The sequence below is a fragment of the Lasioglossum baleicum genome, chromosome 15 (assembly GCF_051020765.1).
Source record: "Lasioglossum baleicum chromosome 15, iyLasBale1, whole genome shotgun sequence".
Taxonomy (NCBI): domain Eukaryota; kingdom Metazoa; phylum Arthropoda; class Insecta; order Hymenoptera; family Halictidae; genus Lasioglossum; species Lasioglossum baleicum.
In genome coordinates, this window is record NC_134943.1 from 5,486,252 (window position 1) to 5,509,507 (window position 23,256).

Below are 23,256 nucleotides of genomic sequence, written 5' to 3' on the forward strand. Positions count from 1 at the left end.
ATACATATATTTACATATGACATACGCAGTACAGTATAAAACAAAATACTACAAAGAATAAATTCGAGTATTTTATGATTTTTATTGTTCTATATATTTAAACATTATACAAAACATTTTATTGTTTTTATTACAGTTATTGTATCTCAATGGTAACAGAGCTTTATGAAGTAGAATAAAATATATAATTAGAAGACTACTAAAACGATGTCAAAAAATAAATTTGTTCCATGTATATAGCATATGATAAAAATATTCCCTTCATAGTATTAAATCTTTAGGAGAACAAAACTATATTCTTAAAATTCTAACTGAACGTTTTAAAAAATACTGTTTATCATTTTAGTCATTTTTTTTCAAAGGAGCCGAATTCTCCAACAGCGTAGTATCTTTTATTGCGTTATCAGACCTTCTTTAATTAATTGATCTCGAATAGTCGGCATCTCCACGTTATAATATCCGTCGTCTGCATTGCATTCAACTATCTTTATTTGAACGGAACCACCATTCTCAACCAATTCCGAAATTCTCTTCTCAATTTCCGGTGAATATTTTCCTTCGTTGTTGGTTGGAGCTAAATCTAGATAAAGAGTGTTTTGTAAGTGATGAGTATTTCAAATAAATGAACATGCGTGTACCATATACTTACTAACGATATTGCAAATGTTCGCAATTGCATTAGGAGTTAGAAAATCTTTCGGCATAAGTCGTATATCCTTATGAGGAACTATTTCGAGACTTCCATAGTCAACGAAGAAAACGGAACTCGACCCAACTGTTTCGGTTCGACGACAACAAATAGCACGGTTCCACGCATCATCATAATGAACTAAGCATAGTTCGGTTTCACGAGGAATATAATATTTGGATTTTTCGCAATATTCAGACATCTAGAACGCACACAGAAATGAATATACAATATTCCTGTAACAAAATCGGATGAATTTCTATAAAAGTTACCATTTGGGGCATCACGCTGAGAACATGAGACATTAGCTCAAAATCTACTGGACACATAGCATAAGTGTAACCATCCTCAATACAGTTTAATACAATTGCGTTCACAACATCGCCTACTGTTCCTATGGCCGCAACATTTAAATCGGCTTTCATGTAACACTTTGTCTCTGTAATAAATTTCAGTTTTATACTATAGTGGCACGACGATCTAAAATTCTAAAATTGATTGTTGTTCCTTAATAATCACCTTCCTTCTCAGCTTTATTCCAACTTGGTACTAGCATTTCGCTTATGGTTTTATTAATACACTCCCCATCAGCTGTTTTAAGGTAAACTCCATCTTTCGACGGTATACCTTCAAAGTTGCAGATCAAAGAAATTTCTGCACTTACTAAGTGGCCGAGGTATTGACTTATCTCTTTAGTCATAGGAACATCTTGAGGTACATCTTTCAAAACGATCTTGCCCACACAAGACTGTAGCTGTTCAAATATTTCTCATATTAATAAGTTTCACCGAATATTATATTGTTATACAAGTACTAGATCGTAACAAACCTGTTTCAACTCATCGCTCAGAACCTTAAGTTTCTTTATATTGGTAACCTCCGTGTTACCGAAATCAACATATGAAATTGCAATTTTGCTCTCCTCTACTTTCGTAACAATTGCACGGTAGTAATTGTCATCTACATAATGTGCTATTACCATTTGTCCAACAACTGGTGGTTCACTTAACAGCGAAGCTAAAACAACAACACAATGCATTAATTTGTTACAATGGAAAAGTTATTATGAAAAATTTTGTATACCTGATTGTGCACATTTTGCAACACTTTGCATAACATGGTGGTAGTGCTTTTTATCTTCAGAAGGTCGAACAAACATAGCGAAATGGCTTCGGAAAGCAGTCAGGTATACCTATTGCAACCATCAGAGATTTTAATAGCGCAATACATCATGAAACATATTGTACAATAAATTTCTATAATTGTCATTTATGTTATTTAAATAGAAATTAACGTTCGCACCTCAGACTTATTCTTTAATGTAGAATATTGCAGCCCTTTTTGTTCAGGCGCTGGCGTCCATGGCTTCACAACAGCCATCACATTTCCAACCACCCCGTCGATGATTTTTATTTCAATTTCGTTTTGATTTTTGCGTGCCAACACTGTGATCTCGTAATGTTTTCCCTTCTATAAATAAAATTGGAAGATTTGACACAAAATAACGTGTAAACGATATTTCATAAAGTCATACAACATATGCCATAAACTTACAGCAAACTTTCTTTCTGTATTAATCATCTTGCACTTGACACCAAAAGCACAAATGTCCATGAAATTGTCAGGACATGGCACAATTTTAACAACTTCCATAGTTCTAGCATGATCTATTACAGCTAGTTTTAAGGGTGCTTCCAGCGATAAAACATATCCCCTGACCCACTCTTTGTAGAGGACTGACTTACCACATACTAAATCTCCTACCTGCGGTCTACAAGTATTACAATTCCATTAATTAACTTACTCTACCATATACTGTGATGCCGCGAATATTATACACCATTTACGCTCGGAACTATCTTAACTCGTAAACCAAACAATACAATGCTTAAACGTTTAGTAATTCATTAAATATAAACCAATTTAATAATGACATAGTAATTTTTAGCGACACCTCGAAGTTCCCACTCGAGTGCTAAGGGTTAATAGTGACCTGTAATTGGAATTTCTTCCTGCCTGTTCACACGCGTCAGTCAATTGCTGGGAAAGCTTTTCATAGTTGGAAGCTGTATCCGCTGATAATAATGTAATGCTATAAACGTGATTACTCAATTCGGCGTGTATTACGATACCACCCGAATCCCCAACAGATAAAATGTTCACTATGCTCTCCGGTTTTTTAGGAGTAGTTGCAGTCTTTTTACTAGTGTCATCATTTGCCAGACCCAGACTTTTGACAGATTTCAATGCTTTCAGGACTGCCGAGGAATCTTCTGAAACCGACTTCTGTACTTGCAGTGCTGAGTTTTGAACTTCTGGCACCGCAATACCATTGTTTTTACACTGTACTGTAGCTGTATCATTCTCTCCTTGAACTTCCACATTGATCACTTTATTCGTATCAATGGATATCATTTTGACGCTTATTATATCTTCGTAAGCGAGAGTTTTATGCTTTTCAAATCCTTTTTCAGATAAACGAATTTTAGCAGCATATCTCGGAATATCTATCAGTTGAGGAATTTTCCTGAAATCGTTTGTGTTCACGACTTCGTCGTTACCAAAATCGACGTAATGCACGGTTAAAGGATCTAATGATTTTACTATTGCTCGGTGCCATATACTTTCATACTGGACTGCGTAAAGTTCTCCGACAACTGGTTTAACTTTTTTCATTTCTTCTGCTGTATCTTGCAAACTAGTCATTAATACGACTATATCGTCATTGTCTTCTACTTTCTGAACCCAATATTCACGCCCACTCGTCACAATTACTTTTACGTCCGTAAACTCTGACTTTGACAAAAACATTTGCTTTGGGAAAGCAATAGCTTTTTCCATTTTAGTCACATCTTGTACGCCGAAGTTTTGTCGCTTTTTAGCGTCGGGACTGTCCGACTTTGTGCGATCTATCGTTTTATCAGGATATTCTTTAATAGTCTGGTTACTGTGGTTTTTGTCATTCCTTGATGTATTCATTATACCATTTCGACTTTGTACGGGAGTACTTGTATTCTGTATACTTGTCTTATTCGTTTTGTTCGGAGATATATCACATTGGTCAGTATTCTTAATACCGTTCGATTGTTTCGAATATTTTATATCATTCTTTTGAGGTTTTGCAGTTGTGTCGATTATCTCTTGATCGTTAAAGCTTGACATGTCTATATTTTGTGATGCTGTAGTAGTTGATGCTTTTGGTCGACGAAGGGGTACTTGAATAGAAGAAATACTTCTACTGTGGACCTGTTCTTCATTTTGGTTTTGTGAGATGTTCACAGAATTCACTGATGTTACTAAAGCTCTGAAAATAAAATGCAAGGCGTCTTTCAACACATTAATTGTTATCAATGATCGATATCTTTGATCATACTTACGGAACAGATTGACATTCTATTTTATGTTGTGGCCAATCGACCACTTGACAGTTCTTACTACAGTAAAAACTGTGACATCTCTCACAAGTGAACTTCGTTATTTTTTCACATCTTTTGCATTTACCAACTACATCTTCTAGCGTGTCATTACCATATTCGTATAAACCCTATTAAATTAAATGGTATCATTCGTACACCTTATTTCATTCACTAATACTACAGTTACTAGAAGTGTTTCTATCAATATTTATACTCACTGAAGTTCGTTTTTCATACACGTTACTAATATAATTTGAAATTTCAGGATTTGGTTCAGGAATCTCGTACGTTGTATAGCCACGTCCAGAAGACACATGTCTTTTACCATTTTGTGAAATAGTCAACTCACCTCTACAATGTTTTTATAAAAATTATTACCAATATGTATAGCACATACATATTATGAATAATATTTCAATAATACCTTGTCCATAATGCATTTGTATTTGCGTAAGGCCCTGCACTTTCATATGGATTATAAGTGTATGGATCAGTAGGATAATTATATAGTAAGTCATTATTTGGTGCGTAACTATAGCTTGGTACTCCCACATTTGGTTCTATTCTTTTGAATACATCCATAGGTCGACCACGTCCTATTGTTTGTATACTGTACATAATTTATTCATTTGATTTATAAGTTACTATTGCACATGTACCAATGAAAATACATAAGCAGATACTTACATAGGCCTGCTCATACATCTATTATTTTGTTTGACAATATGTCTTTCGTCTACGTGAGCAGGGGCATTTGTAAATTTCATATTCTTAGATCCCCTTTCTCTGCTTAACGATACTTTCAAACGTAAAGGCGGTACATTGTTCAATTCTTTAATGGCGTTTTGAGCTTCACGACACGCACCATATGTAATATAACCCCAAGCACTATTTGGTCGATAAAAGTGTCCAAAGACTTTCCCATAGTGATTAAAAATTTCCAAGAAACCATCCTTGGAACGTGAAAATACAAAGTAAATTTTATTTATTAAACTATGCATAGAAAGTAGTGTTTGCAATATATTTTAATAAATTACGTAGATTGAAATTTGAAATCTTTAATCTTATTCAGATATAACAATGTGATCAATTGACACAAAACAATAAAAAATTTATTTGAACACAATCATGCATACGTACCTCGTTCAATTCTTCAGGTAAATTATTCACATACAATGTGAACTCTGTACTAGTATTGCTTTCCAAACAAAAATTTTTTTACATATAGAAACATGTATGGTAATGACAATAATAATAAATATAGATGTGTCATGTTCATTCGAAAAAATCTGAGAATACATAACAAGCTAATAACATAAAAAACAAAAATTATTTACTCGAGCAACACGTTGTTGAAAGGCAACATGTTTTCGCACGTGCAATAAAAGTAAGATTTGAAAGTAAGAAACAACTAAAACGTCTAAATCGATATTAAAATAACATTATGTTTTCAAATTGATTGTTAATAACAATTTACGTTGATTCTTACCTGTCGTTTGCCGGCGTGTCTTCAGGTAATACATTGGACTCATAATACGCCATCGTAAATTTTACGAAGACCTATTAAAATAGTTTATAAAAGTGTCTATTTCGACCAAGAATAAGCGTTACTTTTATCACAAATTAAAAGAGATTCGAAACAATTGAAGTCGCAACGGAAAGTTGAATCGGCTATCACCATTCGGGTTCAAATCAAAAGCACATAGTACATCCCGTCGTCGTTTACTCTGTCGAGCATGATGTGTACTTTACTTGCGTACTACCACTACCACCACCACTACCAATACCAATACCTGACCAATACCGTACTACGTATACCCGCATATACCGCATAAGTAGGGAGGAAGATGTATCTATGGGCCAATAATGGCCTAAGACCTAAGATGTTATTAATATAAAAAAAAGTAGAGAGGAAATAATATCAGTATTATCAGTGGGAAATAAGAGTGCTCATTGGTGCTCACTGGTGCTCACACCCGGGACTGCCCGGGACTCGGGACCCGGGTCTGCATATATGTATATGTATACGGTGTATATATATGTATATGTATACGGTGTATGTATATATATGTGTATATATATAGTTTACGATTTCTAAGGCGGATATGTCTGGTATGTATACGTATGAATTGCGAAGAAAGAAAAGAATGCGATAAAAAACCGGTGACATTCTGAATAGAAACAAATGTAAATAGAATTGCGTCTTACTTAATAGTAAGAAACATACGTACAAAACCAACAGAAATATTTTAAGGACATGTTTATAATTTTTATGTTATTCGATAAAAAAAAAATATATATATATATATAAAAGTACGTGCATTATATACAATGACAAATTCTGTTTTTGGTAGCGATTGGAAATCTATTTATTGATTGAGTAAATACGTTTCGTATATTTTGTTCGTCCCAGTGAAACAAAATTATTTTGTTTAAAAGATACACGAAAGATTTCACATTTCGTTTTTCCCGGTTTTTCTCAAAGAAGAATGCATGCAACTGCATGCAACGTTGGAATATCTATGTATGTATAAGCCGAGATATGGTTCATGGTGTATTTAGTTTCATCCGTGTTTCCATTTTCCATCACTGTAATAATATTGAGGCAGTAGCATCGTGTTTCGCTGCGTATAGTTCAGTATAGTTGTATTAGATGTCAAGATAAAAAGTATCGTATTTTACTCGCACGACGAACGTGCCCATCGAAATGTAATTAGTGTACATAAATTGTTATAATTAATTACCAATGAAAATGACAATGGCATGGACGAAAGTTAAAGGACATCTAGGAGTGGGTAAGCAATAATTTGTAGAATATTATTAATTTCGTCTTTGTAAGCTCGAACATCCTGGGAGGTGCCCGAGCCTGATAAAATTTTAGCTCTTGTTTAACGCGCCAATCAATGGCTCGAATTTTCCCAGCAGTGTTTCATTGTTCTTTTATTCGAATCGAGATTAGTCAGTTTCTTTCCATCGTTGGAAATTGTTTAATTGACTCGCGGCTATCGTCGAAACGATTTATAACGTCAGTAATATTATCGTTTGCATAATAATTACATGACATGTATGCCTTCTTTGTTAGTCGTTTATTTCCTTAGTAATCCTTTTACCATATGAACGGATTCGTTGAATGTTAATTTTTCTTATTTATGTACGATAAAATGGCTAGCAGTCTATATCATCTTGTTGTTAGCCATAATTGATAATGAAATTTTATTTTTTGTTGCGTATCAATGTTAGTGTTATTGTTCTTGTCGTTCGAATAGGTTGAAGTATTAACATCTGACACATATTAAACGTGACATTTAAGTATACCTAATTATTTATTATTACACAGCCATTGATAACTTTGCATACGAGTCCCCCCATGTTGTACAATTGACAGTTGGGGAAGTGGTACATATATCGGGGGAGTGCGGAAACTGGTACCATGGACGGAGCAAAATTAATGGGACATGTGGGATCTTCCCAAAATCCTACATACATATCATAGAAGAATCAAAGACAAAAGATTGTCTGATAGATGAAATCACTAATGTTTTGAGAGAATGGGGGCATCATTGGAAGCATCTATATGTGGTACGTGCAATAAAATATACATACTATAATTGAAAATAGTTGTAGAATTTAACCGCTTTAGTCAAATAGTGGCAAGCAGCATGATCACTGTTTTCTGAACTGTTTTTGCATTGTTCGACATGAAATCTAAACAGCAAGATCATGCTGTGTGACACTAAAACTGTTAATAAAAGAGATTTTATGAATAACTGTCTGTATATGTCTACAGATTCATTCAGAACACTTCTTAAACATGAAACAGCAACTTTTAGAATTGATAGAATACAGAAGCAAAATTTTAAGTGGCACATTGACAGTGGATGAGTTGAAAGATATGAAAAGATTGGCAACAGCTAGGATTGACACTGGCAATCAACTATTGGGCCTTGACATGGTTGTTCGGGATGATCAGGGAAATGTCCTTAATCCTGAAGAAACAAGTACGATTCAGTTATATTATCATCACGAAACAGCTGCTGAAAGAATAAGAAAGGCAGCTAATGATATGAAAAAGAAACCTTCAAGGCCACAAGCACCTGTCTATTCGCATATCTTCTTCGTCAGTGTAAGGAATTTTGTATGTAAAATGACCGAAGATGTAGAGTTATTATTGACACTGTACGACGGTCGTGAAATGAAAGCAATTACTGAGAACTATGTGGTTTCATGGAGCAAGGAAGGATTAGCCAGGGACATAGATCAACTTCACAATCTTCGAGTTCTATTTACTGACCTCGGTTCTCGCGATCTGGCCAGGGATAAAGTTTATTTAGTTTGTTATGTAATTAGGGTGGGTGGTATGGAAGCTAAAGATATTGACCACAGACGCTCGAGCGTTTCGCAGGCCAATCAAAAAACCAAAAGCACTGAAAATATGAGAAGACCTTTTGGTGTAGCGGCGATGGATATCACTTCGTACATTACTGGCAAACTTGAAGGTGATTCAGATCACCATCACTTCATTCCATTTGTACAGTAAGCATGAAATTTCATTCTAAGGCAATGCTCCAGTTGGTAAAGTGTTAAGGGGCTATTCTGGTTTTCCAAAAAATTTGGTAGTTTGACTTCAAAATGTGTAAATAATCAAGATTTTTAATTTGTTTTGGTTTGGACCATAACTACTCATAACTTCATAATGACACATATACTTCAGATACCAATAAATGTGTGTGCAAAATCTCAATATAAAAGGTTTAATAGTTTCTCACAAATTCGTGCAAAAACGGCCTCGAAAACCAGAATACCCCCTTAATTCAAATTCTAAATGTATTCGTAGGAATTTGCTTATGAATGCGACGTGGTTAGGTCTGTTTTGTTGGTGTTGTTTGTTTCTTTCAGATGTTGTGAGAAAGAGAGCTTAGATGGTACGTTACGAAGAATTCTTTCCCAAAAAGAAGTAAGCATTCAAAAAAGTACTAATGGCAATAGTGGCAGCTTTACTGGTGGTCAGGGATTGTGGGCTAGCTTGAAGTTACTCAGAGGAGATCCGAAACAAGTAAGTAGGACTTCAAGTGCTACATATTATGATTCCTTTGCATACTTTTCAAAAATGCTTACATTAAGTTTTAATGTAATTTAGGTGCGAGATGAAAATCCTCATTTAGTACTCGGTAACGTTGCAATTGCGAGGAAGATGGGCTTTCCAGAAGTTATTTTACCAGGAGACGTGAGAAACGACTTGTATCTCACCTTGATTAGTGGCGAATTCAATAAAGGATCGAAGTCTACCGACAAGAATGTGGAAGTAACGGTTGGTATTATTTTTCAATAATTATGACAGAACTGCGGAGTTATTAGCAAAATAAAAAGTGTCTGCTTCTGTTCCAAGAAAGAGGGACACTGAAATTGACATCTTTTTTTTAATTACTTTGAAAAGTCAAAGGTGGATGTATCCCAACTCTTTAATTTTTTAAATCTTTGCACTGTTTAAAACTATAAATGCATAAAATCCGCAAACTAATTATGACTTTCCCATCTACATATTATTATTTTGTATTCCGGTAGGTTAAAGTATGCAATGAATTTGGTACTCCAATACCAGGTGTTATGACTTTGGGTGGCGGAGCTTCACCGATTGACGAGTATCGTAGTGTTATTTACTATCACGAAGATAAGCCAAGATGGTGTGAAACATTTAAAATTGCTATACCCATCGAGGAATTCAAACAAGCCCATTTAAAATTCACGTTTAAGCATCGCAGTTCGAACGAGGCGAAAGATAAATCTGAGAAACCTTTCGCCTTAAGTTACGTGAAACTGATGCAGCGTAATGGGACCACATTGCAAGACACACAGCACGAATTGCTAGTGTATAAACTAGACCAAAAAAAATATGAGGATGCTGATACCTCGTATTTAAAGCTCCCATCGACGAGGGGTGAACTGGTAAGAAAACTTTCAATTTAACGTTTAAACATCAATTAGAAAAACATTTAGCACTATGGGATGCTTCAAAATGACGCGTTCTAATACATTTTTTAATTTATGATTCTTGGAATTGTAAAGATTTGACTAAAAATTTGGATAGACATATTTCCATTATTTTATATAATGTAATATAAAATTTTATAAAGTGTCGTATCTTACAGGTTGAACTAAACATTGAAAAGAAACCAACGTTAGGGGCTCTTAGTTTAAGTACTAAGGACAGCTTTCTCATAACGACTAATATTTGTTCAACGAAACTAACGCAAAATGTAGATTTGCTAGGCTTATTGAACTGGGCATCGCATAACACGGATTTAAAAGAATCTTTGGCTGCCTTGATGAAAGTCGACGGTGAAGAAGTCGTTAAGTTCTTACAGGTATAGAAATTCGATACAATACTTGGTCAAAATTCATAGACGTAATTTTATGTTAGATTGCGTCTTCTTACAGGATGTTTTGGATGCTTTATTTAATATACTGATGAGTAATTCGGACAGCGATGTCTATGACGATATAGTGTTCGAATGTTTGTTGTATATTATCGGTTTAGTATCTGACAGAAAGTATCAACACTTTCAACCAGTATTAGATTTATACATTTCTGAGAGCTTCTCCGCGACACTCGCTTATAAAAAGTTAATTGCAGTATTACGTAAACGTATAGATAATGCCAACAATAATGATGGCCAAGGGCGTGATATACTTCTTAAAACGATGAAAAGCCTTCAATATTGTATGAGATTCGTGGTTGAATCTCGTCTTCTATTTACCGAGTACGTTCTCCTCTTCGTTAATACCGTAAATTCTTTTAATTAGGGCTTTTACTATCGGGATACTCGGATATCCAAGCATCTGGATAGTAAGAGCGCTACTCATAATAATTACTTCCAATGAAGCGTTATTGTCGTGATAGGTTGAACCAAGACGAAGAAGAATTTTCGCAGACCTTAACAGAGCTATTGAAATCGATAGTTGAGCTTATGAGACACGAAACTGATAGTACCTTGTTGGTACAAGGGGCGTGTCTTAAATATTTACCAACTACCATACCTCATTTATTGCGAGTATACAGTGGCAAACAGTTGAGCACAATATTAAGCGATTTATTGGTCACTCTGCCAACAGGGAGATTGACCAAACAGAAAATGATGACAGTGAACGATATCGTTCACAGTCCTCTCTTTTTAAATGCAGAGTGTAGAGCAATTTTATTGCCTAGAATTACTATTTTGGTTCGAGATTTACTGGAATCTAAAGAGGAGGTAAGATCTACTGTGAAATTTTATTAAATTGTACATTATGATGTTTCATTACTGAAAAAAATGAAATATTCATGTTACTCATTAAAGTGCATTGTGTATCATGTATCGATAGTTAATGTACATTGAGAATGTTTTCGAATATGGAACACTTTTCTGAGTAACTTGATATATTCTTGTTGAAGTTTCGTTCATGTTAATACCAGTGTGATGTAACAACGCTTAGAGCCAGGTATGCGTGTCTTGTGTTCGAGGCAATTGCGATTTCTTCGTGTCGCCTGTATGTCGATTGTCGTAATGAAAATGTGAGCGGAGCTTTTTCACTTGCATTTCAAACTTTCCTATGCAACTCGTGATACTTAATCGGTACCACTATTCGTGCTTTCCGTGCAGCCTGACCATCCTCTCGCCACGCATCTTTCTTGTGAACCTTGTATCATTCTTCAAAACACATTTCTCCCTAATAAAAACTTGTCTAAGAGCATGAGGAACGAAAAATTCATCTCTGTTCTTGACACAGCATGAGCTCATCGAATAAACTGATACACCAGAGTTATTGCTTACTCGAAATCCTTCACGAAATGTCTTGATCTTTGTACATCTTCTCTTTTCATTCTGTTCTGATCAGATGTCACGAAAAAAAAACACACACACGTATCATCGGGAGTAATGATCACGAGCGTTGGACTCATCAATGGACATCGCATAGACAACCTTTGTATTGTTTCTTACATTTAGCGTAGTGCGACTCCCCTACAACTGTTCTATTGCTTTTGGGGGCACTGCGGTTTTATTTGCATGCGGTTTACGATACGACTCATCTCTTAGGTGGTGGTTAGACATTGAAGTTATAATTGTAATATTATTTTTCTCGTGTAAACTGGCATTATATTCTGACTAACATAGGGTTGTTTCATTTTTTTGTGTTTGGTTTGGTTTTGGTTATTGGCCTAAAAAAAGGGGCTGTCAAGTACAACTGGAAAAAGCGTGGCGAAGGTAGCCAGGCTGCTTGGTGAGAATCGACATCGACTCGAACAGCACCGCGGCTACTCCGAAGAGGTAATTGCTGAGATATATACGTGGCGAGTTAAACAGTGCGACATTTATTTTGGATTATTGGCACGATGATTGCTAAATGACATGAGAACTGTACTGATATCTACGTAGGATAAGTATTTCATGTTAGACCTTCCAGGATTGCTGATTATCGATTACGTTTAATCCTTCCTTTTATCTCATGATTAAGTTTTCGCAAGAGAATTTCGGATGTGACTGTCAAAGGATGCTAAGGGCACGTTTCTGTCTTGTGTTTCTGTAGGTTGAATTGTGTGTCAGGATTTTATCTGACATATTGGAATTAACATTTAGGAAAGATATAGGAAGCACGATGCAGGACGTGAAAGACATCATGCTCACAGCCATGCGAACTATTATACAATCCGTTATATCCATGGACAGAGAAAATTCGCTGGTTGGAAATCTGGTTTCGGTTATGCTGGCAATATTCAGGTAAGAAAGAAAAAAAATCATGTAATATAATATGAAACATACCTATAATTGATTAATCAATGTATTTCAGACAAATGACTCAACAACATTACGAGATTTATATAAAACACTTTGGGTACAAGTGCGATTTGCTCGATTTCCTCATGGAGATATTGTTGGTGTTCAAAGATTTAGTTTCAAGAAGCGTGTTCCCGAGCGATTGGTGCGACATGATCATGCTTCAAAACAGCATAATTCTGAAGTCGCTACGTTTCTTCTCCGGCACGATCAGAGATTATTTCTTCACCGATTTCGAACAGCAGGCTTGGTCGAATTTTTTCCATTGTGCAATCGCGTTCTTGACCCAGCCTGCTCTGCAGTTGGAAACGTTCACATCGTCGAAACTCAATCGCATTGTCTCGCGTTACAACGATATGCGCAGGTAAACGCGTACATCACGCTTTATTTATTTCAACGCGATTGTCGAGATTCTAATACTTCTATTGCAGAGAGACTGCTTTCGAGATACGCTCGATGTGGTTCAATTTGGGGCAATATAAAATATTCTTCGTTCCTGCGTTAGTAGGAGCAATACTAGAAATGGCGTTAATTCCAGAGAGCGAGTTAAGGAAGGCAACTATACCTATATTTTTTGATATGATGCAGTGCGAGTATTATAGTTCACGCATTGTCGAAGGGTACGGCGACACGAAAAGGGATGCTACTCATATAAAAGCGAATTTTACAGACTATGAAAACGAAATGATTGCGAAATTGGATATATTGGTAGGATCTGATAAATATTATTTCTTTCTCCCAGTTAACTGTGCACCACATTCTCACAATATTCCGATAGGTCGAGGGTGGTAGAGGAGATGAACAATTTCGAACCCTTTGGACACAAGTGATGGGTGATCTTTGCGAGAATCACTCGACCTTGCGGGAGCAAGGTTTACGTTTTGTAGACACGATATCTAAATTGATGGAGCGATTGTTACAGTACCGCGACATCATCCACTCGGAGTCTCAGGAACATAGAATGTTGTGTATCGTGAATCTTCTCGAATTTTACTCAGACATAAATAGGAAAGAGATGTATATCAGGTGCGAACGGTGTCAATATTTCGTTGGTAACCAGTGGCGCTAACGCTTTTACCACTTAAACAATTTACATTTTATCTCGCAGGTATGTAAATAAGCTTTGCGAATTGCACCTGGAGTGTGATAATTACACTGAAGCAGCGTACTCGTTGAAACTACACAGTCAATTATTAGCGTGGAGCGATCAATCGTTGCCACCTCTATTAAGATCGCATAGGTACTAACATCGAATCAACAATTTCATAGCATCATTTCTAATTCCTCAGCTATTAAAGAATATGATCTTTCTACGTAGATACTTGGCGTGTCAAACGCATCGTGAATTGAAAGAAGCATTGTATAACGACATGATTGATTACTTTGATAAGGGCAAGATGTGGGAGTGCGCGCTGGCCGTGTGCAAAGAGCTAGTCGCTCAATACGAGGAAGAAACGTTCGATTATTTACAGCTGTCAATGTTGCTGCAACGTATGGCTAAGTTTTACGATGCTATAGTGAAACAACTGCGACCCGAACCGGAATATTTTAGGGTCGCATATTATGGTCGTGGCCATCCTGCGTTTTTACAAAACAAGGTAATTTAATCTTCTACATCAACACACAGTTTTTAAATTTTTCAAGTTCTAAAAAACAACCTTTAAAATTTTCTTCGTGTGTGTGATTTCAACCAATTACAATTTCTTCAACATTTTTTTTAGTCACAATCTTAGAAACATAATTGTCTTTTTAAAAGAGTGTCCGAATATTACTGTATATTGACATTTGTTTCAGGTATTCATTTACCGTGGAAGAGAGTACGAGAGACTAAGTGATTTCTGTTCGCGGACGTTAAATCAGCTGCCAAACGCGGAACAAATGAACAGACTGTCTCCTCCCACCCCAGAAATACTGCAGTCTAATCATCAGTATGTGCAAATTAATAAAGTGGATCCTCTAATGGATGAGAAGAGGCATCGACTCAGTGGGAAGCCCATAACAGCGGAAGCTGTTCTCAGGTATAGAAATTTGTTTCAATGAAGGAAATCGAAACATACCGAGAACCCCCGATTTATTCTTATCATTTCTACAGAATAATGCATAATGATTTTACTTGCGCTCCAGGTACCACAGGGTGAATGACGTCCAACGTTTTCGATTTTCGAGGCCAGCGCCGAAAAAGGACATACTCTCAGCTATGTCGAACTCCGGTGACAAAGAGAAGGAGACCGCTACTAACAATGAATTCGCTTCGCTATGGTTAGAAAGGACAGTATTAGTTACAAGCTACCCCTTGCCAGGCATTCTGAGATGCTTCCCCGTTACATCCAGCGAGACTTACTATGTCAGCCCCCTTCGTAACGCGATAGAAACGATGGAAGCTATGAACATTGTGCTGAGAGATTTAATTATAGCGCACAAAGCGGATCGTACTCTTCCACTGAACCCTCTCAGTATGAAATTGAACGGCATACTGGATCCAGCGGTAATGGGTGGCATAGATAACTATGAGAAAGCTTTTCTTAACCCTGAGTATCGTGCTTCTCATCCAGAAGAGAATTCCGATCTTCAAAAGCTAGAAGGACTAATCGCTGATCAGATACCGTTGTTGAACGTTGGTTTGCAGTTGCACAAAGCACGCGCTCCCCCTGAATTGTCGCCGTTCCATCAACGCCTGGAACACTGTTTCGCAGCCATGCGAAGCCAAGTTGAAGCCAAATACGGAAAGAGGGTAAGTCCAGGGAATTCACAAGTGAACCTGCAGAACAGCTACCCACCCTCCGATTTCGATGATTTTCGAATATGTTGGAGAAATCGATATTTTGAAAAACTATCGATACACCACTACAGTGAATTCTGCCTATACTCATGCGTCTGGTACCACCACATGCTAATCTTAATCTTGGTGGCCGGTCGCTGGCCATTTCAAAACCAAGGATACAGCGAGCTTAAATGTCTGTTGTAACTCGGTTAAAAGTGACTATGTTAGTAGTTTGGCCGCCACAAGGCAGCCGGCAACGCTTGAGTGAAATAATTACATCAAACATTTCTTGCAGTCACGCATACGCAGTTATGCACGGGACCTTAAGTTCACCCGATCCCTGTGCCTAAACAGATGATATATACTAACGCGTGCACTGTCCCGAATGGACAAGTATTGGCAGAATTCACTGTAGTTGTACCGATTGTTCCTTTCGCGAATATCTCGGAAACTGAGCGGAACCGCCACTGTCATACAAATCGGAGGGTAGCTGTTCTGCAGGTTCGCTTGAATCTTTTTTCAATGTACATATTATTATTGCAGACTTGCGACGTACAACTCGAGAGTTTGTCTCAAATTGTTACCATGCGAAGGCCGCAGGCGTCAAGGGGGGACAATCACCGTCTATCCGAGTCGAACATAACAAATTCAGAGTGAGTAATATTCGCGACTTGATTCTCGCAGCCGTCATTCGCTGTTACATATTGCAACTATTCGTACTAACACTAATTTTGTTTAATGTGCTATCGTGATAATTAAATTCCGTTTGCTTTGGTACGGGTTTACAAACGATGTGTTTTTAAAATCAATTCTTGTATTATATTGTGAATACTCATACGCATGTAAATACGAGGAAGTACGTTCGTCATACATCAATGAAGGAGGGACGCATTGCATAGAGTAAATGTCGAAAAACAGACGTATAAATATTTTCAATGTGGATTTTAAAGTAAAAAGAAATGTCTGTAAGCAAAATTGCATAGTGACAAGACTAGCCATTTTGTTCATCGTAGTTGTTTTCTGAATTGAGTTCTGTTAATATTTTTTCCATTTTTAAATGTTGATATAATTGCGAAGGCGTTGTACTTCTCTTTTTATTAGTATTTCTTTATTTCTCATTATAAAGTTATGTGGTTACTTTGTAATTATCTCGTTCAGCTGTGGAACTCACTCCAGGGTATCCTCTCTTACAAGATCCCAAGTTGCAACGTTCAAGTCGCTCGCATCATTCAATTTTAACAACAGTACACCGTCATCCGGTGCTCAGAACGTCGGTTTATCAAGGTAAAGATGCCACAACATGTGATGGAGTTGTTCTAATGACGATTATTATATACTTTCTATTACTTTCTGCTGTGTCTAATACTTCTATCGTATCTATCACTTTTATTATTAACATCTTTCAAAGTTAAATATATATTTATTCCGAGAATGAATATTAGAACAATGTATATATGATTTCAGGACTTTCGCTGTTGGGCCTGATAAACACAATCTCCTATTATCCTTCCTTCGCACTTAGCATTTTTTTGTGTATGCACTCACGTGAATATGCATGTTCTAATTTCTTTTATTACGTTGCTTAATTATTTTCACATATTGTGGCTAACATATATATTGTATGTATGCATTTGATTACTTCGTTTTTACTATGTTATTTAAATTTTGTGCTACAAATAAGAAATAAGTATTGAAAGCCACATATGTACATACGTATATGTTCAGTTCACTTCTATTTTCCTACTACTGTATTTTCTACTTGCATGGTACTTTTTGGTATAATTTGTTTTGTCATCATTTTTGTCCCTGGATTAAGCACCTTCGATACTGACTGGTTATATCCGCTAAATAGGTAAATAGTAAATTTTTCGTAAAGACACTAACACTAGCGCTGACTCCAATCATTTGATCTCCCTACTAGTAAGTAATCAATGTACGAATGTTATGTATGTCACACGTGTCATTGTTACACAGAAACGCATCGATACGTTCACACATCTTGTCAACGGCCTCTCTACAGAAGGCACTCGGAAGCCCAAGTCCAGGGACAAATAAGAAAAAGGATTCAAAGCGTAGAAGCTCACGGAAAAGTGATTCTTCCACCTCAACAAAAAATGATCAACCAACCAGTCAGTGGTACACTACACCGGAAGTGTCGCAAAGTACATCAACACCTATCACACCATTAATATCCAGTTTTCCCACAACACCAATATTCGAACTTCGTCAAGAGGTAACACAAGCGTTACGTTACTTACAGAAATAACAAGAGTTAGGCATCGATCAATATAAATCGTTTATTCGACTAGCGAATAATCAAATATTTCAATCGAAATCGTTAATTGTAGATTGCTTTATACAGGATGAGTCGCTTAACTGTATCACGTAAATTTAGTCGTTACCTACTAGTTACATACAAAAAAGTTTGAAACGAAAGTTATTCGATATCGAATGAGGCATGAGTATGTATTGGTTAGTGTCTAACAACTTTTATTTGAAGCATTTTTTGAAGAAACAAGTAGGTTACGAGTAAATTTAGGTGACACAGTTAAGTGACTCGTTCAGTATACTGCCCAACTCTAAACGATAAACTGACGTGTTGCAGTGGCTAAATAGAGATTTTTTTTATGCAGCTAACACCTAAACGTCCCTTAAGATCGGAGATAGAGAAAGAGAGGAGAATAAGTAATCGGTTGTCTGGTCAGTCTCAACATTACTTAAGAAACATAAATAACGGGATGGATTCTAGTAGTTTAGGCAAAGGAAATAGGGATAGCGTCGGCACGACAGATAGCACGGCGTCCGAGGACGATCCGCCACCGCCGTTACCCGTGAAAATGCGCGAAGCCGATTACTGTAATCTTCCGGACGAATTGCCTGCTTCCCATTGTGGAACGGGTAGTTTGAATAACTTGAACAGACCTCTAGGGCATTGGTCAAAGAACAAGCTACCAACGCCAACAGACGATCTTGATGTTCAGACGAAACCGCCTACACCACCACCAAAACCAAAAAGACCGCCTTACAGTTTAAACAAGTCCGTGCTTTCTACCGGTGATGCAGATAATAATTTTAGTCAAGATCCGTCCGTAACTTGACACAGATTCTTTTCATGATCATTATTCTTGCCAGTAATACTGAGCACCGTGGTGTAATAATATTTAGAGAAACGTTTTATCGCGAACAGCGTTTCGAACAACTTCGAAACTGAAATATGTTTTGTGATCTACAGTGTCGATGCTGTTGCACAGAATATTGTTATCGATACAAAGTGAAAGAGGATTTAGGATGCTATTAATTGGTAAGAATTCAAATAGCGCGCGGTAGAATTGATTTGTTCATTCGGTCAGAAGTAATAGAAAATTGATGCGACAGTTTTTCTACGAGATCGGTATATCAGAGTACGTTGGAGAAACTTCCATATAATGTTAGGACTATCCTATACCTGCTCTCTGTGGTTTCACAGTGGATAAGTAGAAAGTTACCATTTCTGTTTCTTGTCTGTACCTTTGTTTCTTGTATAAATAAGAAAGCGTTTACTAATGTCGCCAGTAACTAACAAATTACGTAAGGTTATAATGTTCTTTATATATAAATGTTATTTGAGCTTTGCCTTTATTCCATCCATTGACGAACTTTCGAACAAACTATGTACATCACTAATAGGTTGGTGACGAAAATCTGCGATTCTTCATGGAAGTACATTTCTATCATCTATACAATTTAGAGAAAGATTAAGATGTTCTCCTTAATTTGAGTGTTAAATTACGTAGTGCACGTATTTAAAAAATCAATACTATCAATATGAAAATTGTTTCATTCGTGAAAGACTTCATCCTTCGTAAGACATAGATATAAAATATGCATAATATAATGATTAGAGGCTGATATTACCATTTTTACTGCGTATTTTTATAAATTTTGATATTAGGCGTTTACACCATCTCTTCCTCACAGTAACACCTTTTTAGAACGAACTTTACTGTTACTGTTGTTAGTATTTTCTACTGTTTTACTATGTACATCGAATATGGAAAATTCGAAAGAGCTATTTTTAAAGTGCAAAAATATTTTTGGCGTCTACCGGCTTTTGATGCTCAACTTTATATCGGAAATCCGTTTCATCCATATTTATATAAAACTAAATGTTGTCAATACATAACTACGACCTAAGCATTACCGATTTATTGTGATTTAGTAATGTAAGATAAGAATTCATGCTTTTTATATCGATTGACGACAAGATATTCATAGTCTTGTAAATGTTGAATTATTTAATATATATTGGAATATAATTTTATAGCTTTTAAGTATATAAAAATCATTGAAGTATCGATTCCGTACGTGGGAGATATTTGATTGATCATGATTGAATTTATAATGTTTATTTATTGTACTGCTGTACGATACCATTAGAAACAAAGTAACAAATTTAAATAGAACTATACGAACGAGTTATGAAGCACTATGTTATGTAATAGGAGAAATGTAATACCGCAGTTTTAATTGCAATTCTCGTGTGAGTCTCATACCAAAGAGATTAGTGCTTTATTTATGTAATTTGTTAATAAATGGTATGTATCAGTTGAACAATGTTATACGATAGTATCTGCTTAAAACGTGAACAATAAATATATTCAGTAGTTTAATCCTTAATTAATAATGAGCAAAAACGTTACAGCTGTATGCATGTAGATTTAAATGATTTTTTAAATTTACCTTAAACAAAGCAAAAGACAGTAACATACATTTAATGTGCCATTTCGTTCTTTTAATGTTCGTAGCGATCGATTTTAATCTAATTTAGGGACCAATGTAACGGCGTTGTATATCAAAGTTAAAATTTATTTACTGTTGCTCATAATATATAATTATCTATATAAATGTTTTTTTATTGCTAATGAACATGTGCTTTAGTTTTCGAAATAATTTTAAATGTAAAATGTACTCAACTTGTATCGTTTATCTATTTCTACGATATATCACACCCGCTATAATTCACTGGTGTTGCTGTTGAGTAGTGTCTTCTGTCACGATGTATTTGAAGATCTGGCTGCAGTTTAGAGATCACTGAATTTTAGAAACTTATTTACTGAAATTAAAAAAATCTATTACTATATATAAGTTTTAAAACATTACCAAAGGCGCTCTGCTTGTTTGAAACGTTTCAGTAACTTTTATATTTGCTTGATTTAATTGGGAACTTGTAGAATGCTACAAAATTATAGAAACTAGTAATATTATTTTGCTTGCAAAAATCTATATAGGTATGTAAAAGCTTACCATCTGTGTTCTTGAACCTCGCAAGTAATTTAAATTTGGATATAATGTATTATCCACTTCAAAGGCAGGCGGAGCACTGGGATTCTAAAAGAAATACAAGCATTTCATTTCTCTTAAAATGTTACAAAATAAAATATTAACATTTAAAGTATTATAAAGTACATTACCATGTTTGGTGGTGTGTTATGAGAAAAGTCATAGGCTGCCCTTGTGTTGTTAGGGATTTCAAAAGGAGGCTAATATTAAAAAGTAAAGAGTATAAGAACCAGAGAAAAATGAATGACAATTATAAAAATTAATTTGTTTACTTTCTACCTTGATTTTATTTCTTTGCCGATTGATATTGCTCAAAAGAAGATAAACAAATTATATATTTGTTTTTATTTAGTGATATAGTAGAAAACATATTGTATACATTTACCTTTTTTTCTTCCACATTTGGAATCTTCATGTTACAACAATGGGTAAAATGATTGCGGTCACCGCACTTTTCACATTTGTATCCAAAAGCGGGACAGTTTCTGACTGGATGCTTCTGATTACACCTCCAACAATTTCGGTTGAAGATTCTTATAGGTTGTGCTTGCTCATTTTGGCTAGCTGTTTTGTTAATATCACTACCATCAAGTTTTTTAGCTTTTTCAACTCGTTCAGCTTTTTTAGCTTTATCAACTTGTTCAGCTTTTTTAGATTTTTCAACAGCTCTTTTAGCCTTTTCGACTTGTTCAGCTGTTTTAGCCTTTTCAACTTGTTCAGCTTTTTTAGCTTTTTCAACAGCTCTTTTAGCCTTTTCGACTTGTTCGGCTATTTTAACCTTTTCAACTTGTTCAGCTATTTTAGCCTTTTCAACTTGTTCAGCTTTTTTAGTTTTTCCTCTATTTTTTTGCCAAGCCATCTCATAATTCCAACAAATCTTAATTAAGTCAGCCAAATCGAGAAATTTCATTTTGAACAATGTTAACAAAAGATCTTCGTCTTTTATATTTGTAATTACTTTATCTCTAATTAAATTGTCCATCATGGTTCCGAAGTTACAAGTTTTTGCTTTCTCCTACAACATGAAACAATAATATAAATATATATGTTCGATGACTTAAGAAGAATACAAAACCTTTGGATATGAGTTACCTTCAATCTCTCAATATATTTATTAATACTTTCATCCTTTTCACGAGAACAGGTGAAAAAGTTGTACCGTGCTTCAACTTCACTGGGAGGAACTTTGAAAACAATATCAAGTTTTGCAAATAATTTTTGTAAATTATTCAACTCGCTTTCATTGTAGTCTTTCCTAACTGTGTCTATGAAATATATACCAAGTGGTCCTATCACTTCTTTTAATTTACGGATTTTTAAGTCTTCTGATGTTTTAATATAATTATTCGCTGTCAAATATAGAAAAAAGGTATCTTTCCATTTTTGCCAATTCTGTGACAAATCTCCAGTACCAGATAAAGGTAATGGAACTAATTGTTCCTTTTCCATATTACTTCTGTAACTACATAGGTACGTAAATATATTTACGTGATATTATGATATATAGCAAAATTTAAAATAAGTCTATCATAATTAGAAGTATGCGAGAAACCAAATATACTTGGGAATTCCGATATATTCAAGAACCCATTCTGATTCTAATAAAAACAATTTTGGAACCATACTGAACCGAAATTTTCGGGCTTTCGCACACCTCACTTTTGTAAATTAAAAATATTCTACTTACTTATAAATTCCACCAAATGTATTTACTTCTAATGTTTATGATCGCTACCTGCGTAACGGAAACTTTTGGTTGTTATTTACGTTATCGGACTCTCAACAAAATGCCTTCTACACACTTCTACATCTGATGAAGTCATCTCTTTTTATCACTGTTTATGTAGTAGTGTAGTACAGCTGAGTACAGCCCAGTATGTACAGCCTACTCTAAAGCTGTGTTATCTGTATACCTACATACGTAATAGAATTTGGGCCTTCCCCGACATTGAGGAACCACAGAATAGGAATCCTCTATATAGTCTATTCCTCTGTGACTCGACATTCTCTGTATTATTGCGTGGTAGCGTACACAGCCCTTTTTTGCAATTTGGCTCTTGGAACTTTATAAACAATAATAGTGTACGTTTTTATAGAAGAAACTTTTTTCTGTACACTTTTTCCAAATGCTCTTTGTGTTGAAATATTCTCTGTATATATATGCACTGCTCCATATAAGAACGAACCTGTTTCGCCCATGCGTTGCGCGTCAGCCAATGATCGCGTGGTCGGCCGAGTACGAGTAGGGAATTAGCCAATGAA

At 35.6% G+C, this 23,256-nt stretch overlaps 3 protein-coding genes across 12 annotated transcripts; 1 reads left to right on the forward strand and 2 right to left on the reverse strand.

Moving 5' to 3' along the window:
- Nucleotides 1-68: 68 nt before the first annotated feature.
- Vret (vreteno) lies at nucleotides 69-6,096 on the reverse strand. The gene is made up of 15 exons (XM_076439735.1): nucleotides 5,594-6,096; nucleotides 5,245-5,302; nucleotides 4,792-5,057; nucleotides 4,529-4,714; nucleotides 4,323-4,455; nucleotides 4,066-4,232; nucleotides 2,682-3,992; nucleotides 2,243-2,459; nucleotides 1,991-2,158; nucleotides 1,772-1,880; nucleotides 1,518-1,705; nucleotides 1,208-1,442; nucleotides 961-1,127; nucleotides 650-890; nucleotides 69-580 (listed from the first exon to the last, which is right to left on the reverse strand). The coding sequence occupies exons 1-15, from the start codon at nucleotides 5,644-5,646 to the stop codon at nucleotides 393-395; spliced, it is 3,687 nt and encodes a 1,228-aa protein (XP_076295850.1). The 5' UTR covers nucleotides 5,647-6,096; the 3' UTR covers nucleotides 69-392.
- A 470-nt stretch (nucleotides 6,097-6,566) lies between these two features.
- Mbc (dedicator of cytokinesis protein myoblast city) lies at nucleotides 6,567-20,559 on the forward strand. Of its 8 annotated transcripts, none has more exons than XR_013010586.1 (22): nucleotides 6,567-6,899; nucleotides 7,442-7,683; nucleotides 7,892-8,637; nucleotides 9,001-9,157; nucleotides 9,242-9,412; nucleotides 9,667-10,047; nucleotides 10,251-10,466; nucleotides 10,540-10,862; nucleotides 11,003-11,351; nucleotides 12,309-12,407; nucleotides 12,667-12,857; nucleotides 12,928-13,278; nucleotides 13,346-13,622; nucleotides 13,693-13,940; nucleotides 14,023-14,154; nucleotides 14,233-14,512; nucleotides 14,709-14,932; nucleotides 15,039-15,645; nucleotides 16,219-16,328; nucleotides 16,852-16,959; nucleotides 17,140-17,527; nucleotides 17,650-17,685. XR_013010586.1 is itself a non-coding variant. In XM_076439730.1 (22 exons), the coding sequence occupies exons 1-22, from the start codon at nucleotides 6,851-6,853 to the stop codon at nucleotides 18,771-18,773; spliced, it is 5,985 nt and encodes a 1,994-aa protein (XP_076295845.1). In that variant the 5' UTR covers nucleotides 6,610-6,850; the 3' UTR covers nucleotides 18,774-20,559. The 8 variants fall into 8 exon arrangements, 6 of the variants coding, with proteins under 6 accessions (XP_076295845.1, XP_076295843.1, XP_076295844.1 ...); XR_013010585.1 differs by having other exon boundaries at nucleotides 6,606-6,899; nucleotides 16,834-16,959; XM_076439730.1 differs by lacking the exon at nucleotides 17,140-17,527 and adding an exon at nucleotides 18,309-20,559 and having other exon boundaries at nucleotides 6,610-6,899; nucleotides 17,650-17,908.
- Nucleotides 20,500-23,174, reverse strand: LOC143216569 (uncharacterized). 3 transcript variants are annotated; one of them, XM_076439740.1, is made up of 7 exons: nucleotides 22,682-23,169; nucleotides 22,087-22,456; nucleotides 21,380-22,009; nucleotides 21,126-21,194; nucleotides 20,959-21,042; nucleotides 20,815-20,889; nucleotides 20,500-20,728 (listed from the first exon to the last, which is right to left on the reverse strand). In XM_076439740.1, exons 2-7 carry the CDS (start codon nucleotides 22,441-22,443, stop codon nucleotides 20,648-20,650), a joined length of 1,296 nt encoding a protein of 431 aa, XP_076295855.1. In that variant the 5' UTR covers nucleotides 22,444-22,456; nucleotides 22,682-23,169; the 3' UTR covers nucleotides 20,500-20,647. The 3 variants fall into 3 exon arrangements, 2 of the variants coding, with proteins under 2 accessions (XP_076295855.1, XP_076295857.1); XM_076439742.1 differs by lacking the exon at nucleotides 20,815-20,889 and having other exon boundaries at nucleotides 20,500-20,767; nucleotides 22,682-23,164; XR_013010587.1 differs by lacking the exons at nucleotides 20,500-20,728; nucleotides 20,815-20,889 and having other exon boundaries at nucleotides 20,972-21,042; nucleotides 21,274-22,009; nucleotides 22,682-23,174.
- Nucleotides 23,175-23,256: the final 82 nt, after the last annotated feature.

What these genes read in the sequence shown, in the direction of transcription:
- Vret (XM_076439735.1), bottom strand. Translation starts at nt 5,646, where the DNA reads ATGGCGTATTATGAGTCCAATGTATTACCTGAAGACACGCCGGCAAAC. An exon ending in GAATAAAGCTGAGAAGGAAG is followed by an intron (nt 1,128 to 1,207) that starts GTGATTATTAAG and finishes AATTTATTACAG; the next exon opens with AGACAAAGTGTTACATGAAA. An exon ending in TCAGCGTGATGCCCCAAATG is followed by an intron (nt 891 to 960) that starts GTAACTTTTATA and finishes TGTGCGTTCTAG; the next exon opens with ATGTCTGAATATTGCGAAAA.
- Mbc (XM_076439728.1), top strand. Translation starts at nt 6,851, where the DNA reads ATGAAAATGACAATGGCATGGACGAAAGTTAAAGGACATCTAGGAGTG. An exon ending in AGGAAAGAGATGTATATCAG is followed by an intron (nt 13,941 to 14,022) that starts GTGCGAACGGTG and finishes TTTATCTCGCAG; the next exon opens with GTATGTAAATAAGCTTTGCG. An exon ending in TATTCGAACTTCGTCAAGAG is followed by an intron (nt 17,909 to 18,308) that starts GTAACACAAGCG and finishes TTTTTTATGCAG; the next exon opens with CTAACACCTAAACGTCCCTT.
- LOC143216569 (XM_076439740.1), bottom strand. Translation starts at nt 22,443, where the DNA reads ATGGAAAAGGAACAATTAGTTCCATTACCTTTATCTGGTACTGGAGAT. An exon ending in AATATATTGAGAGATTGAAG is followed by an intron (nt 22,010 to 22,086) that starts GTAACTCATATC and finishes TTCATGTTGTAG; the next exon opens with GAGAAAGCAAAAACTTGTAA. An exon ending in ATAACACACCACCAAACATG is followed by an intron (nt 21,043 to 21,125) that starts GTAATGTACTTT and finishes TATTTCTTTTAG; the next exon opens with AATCCCAGTGCTCCGCCTGC.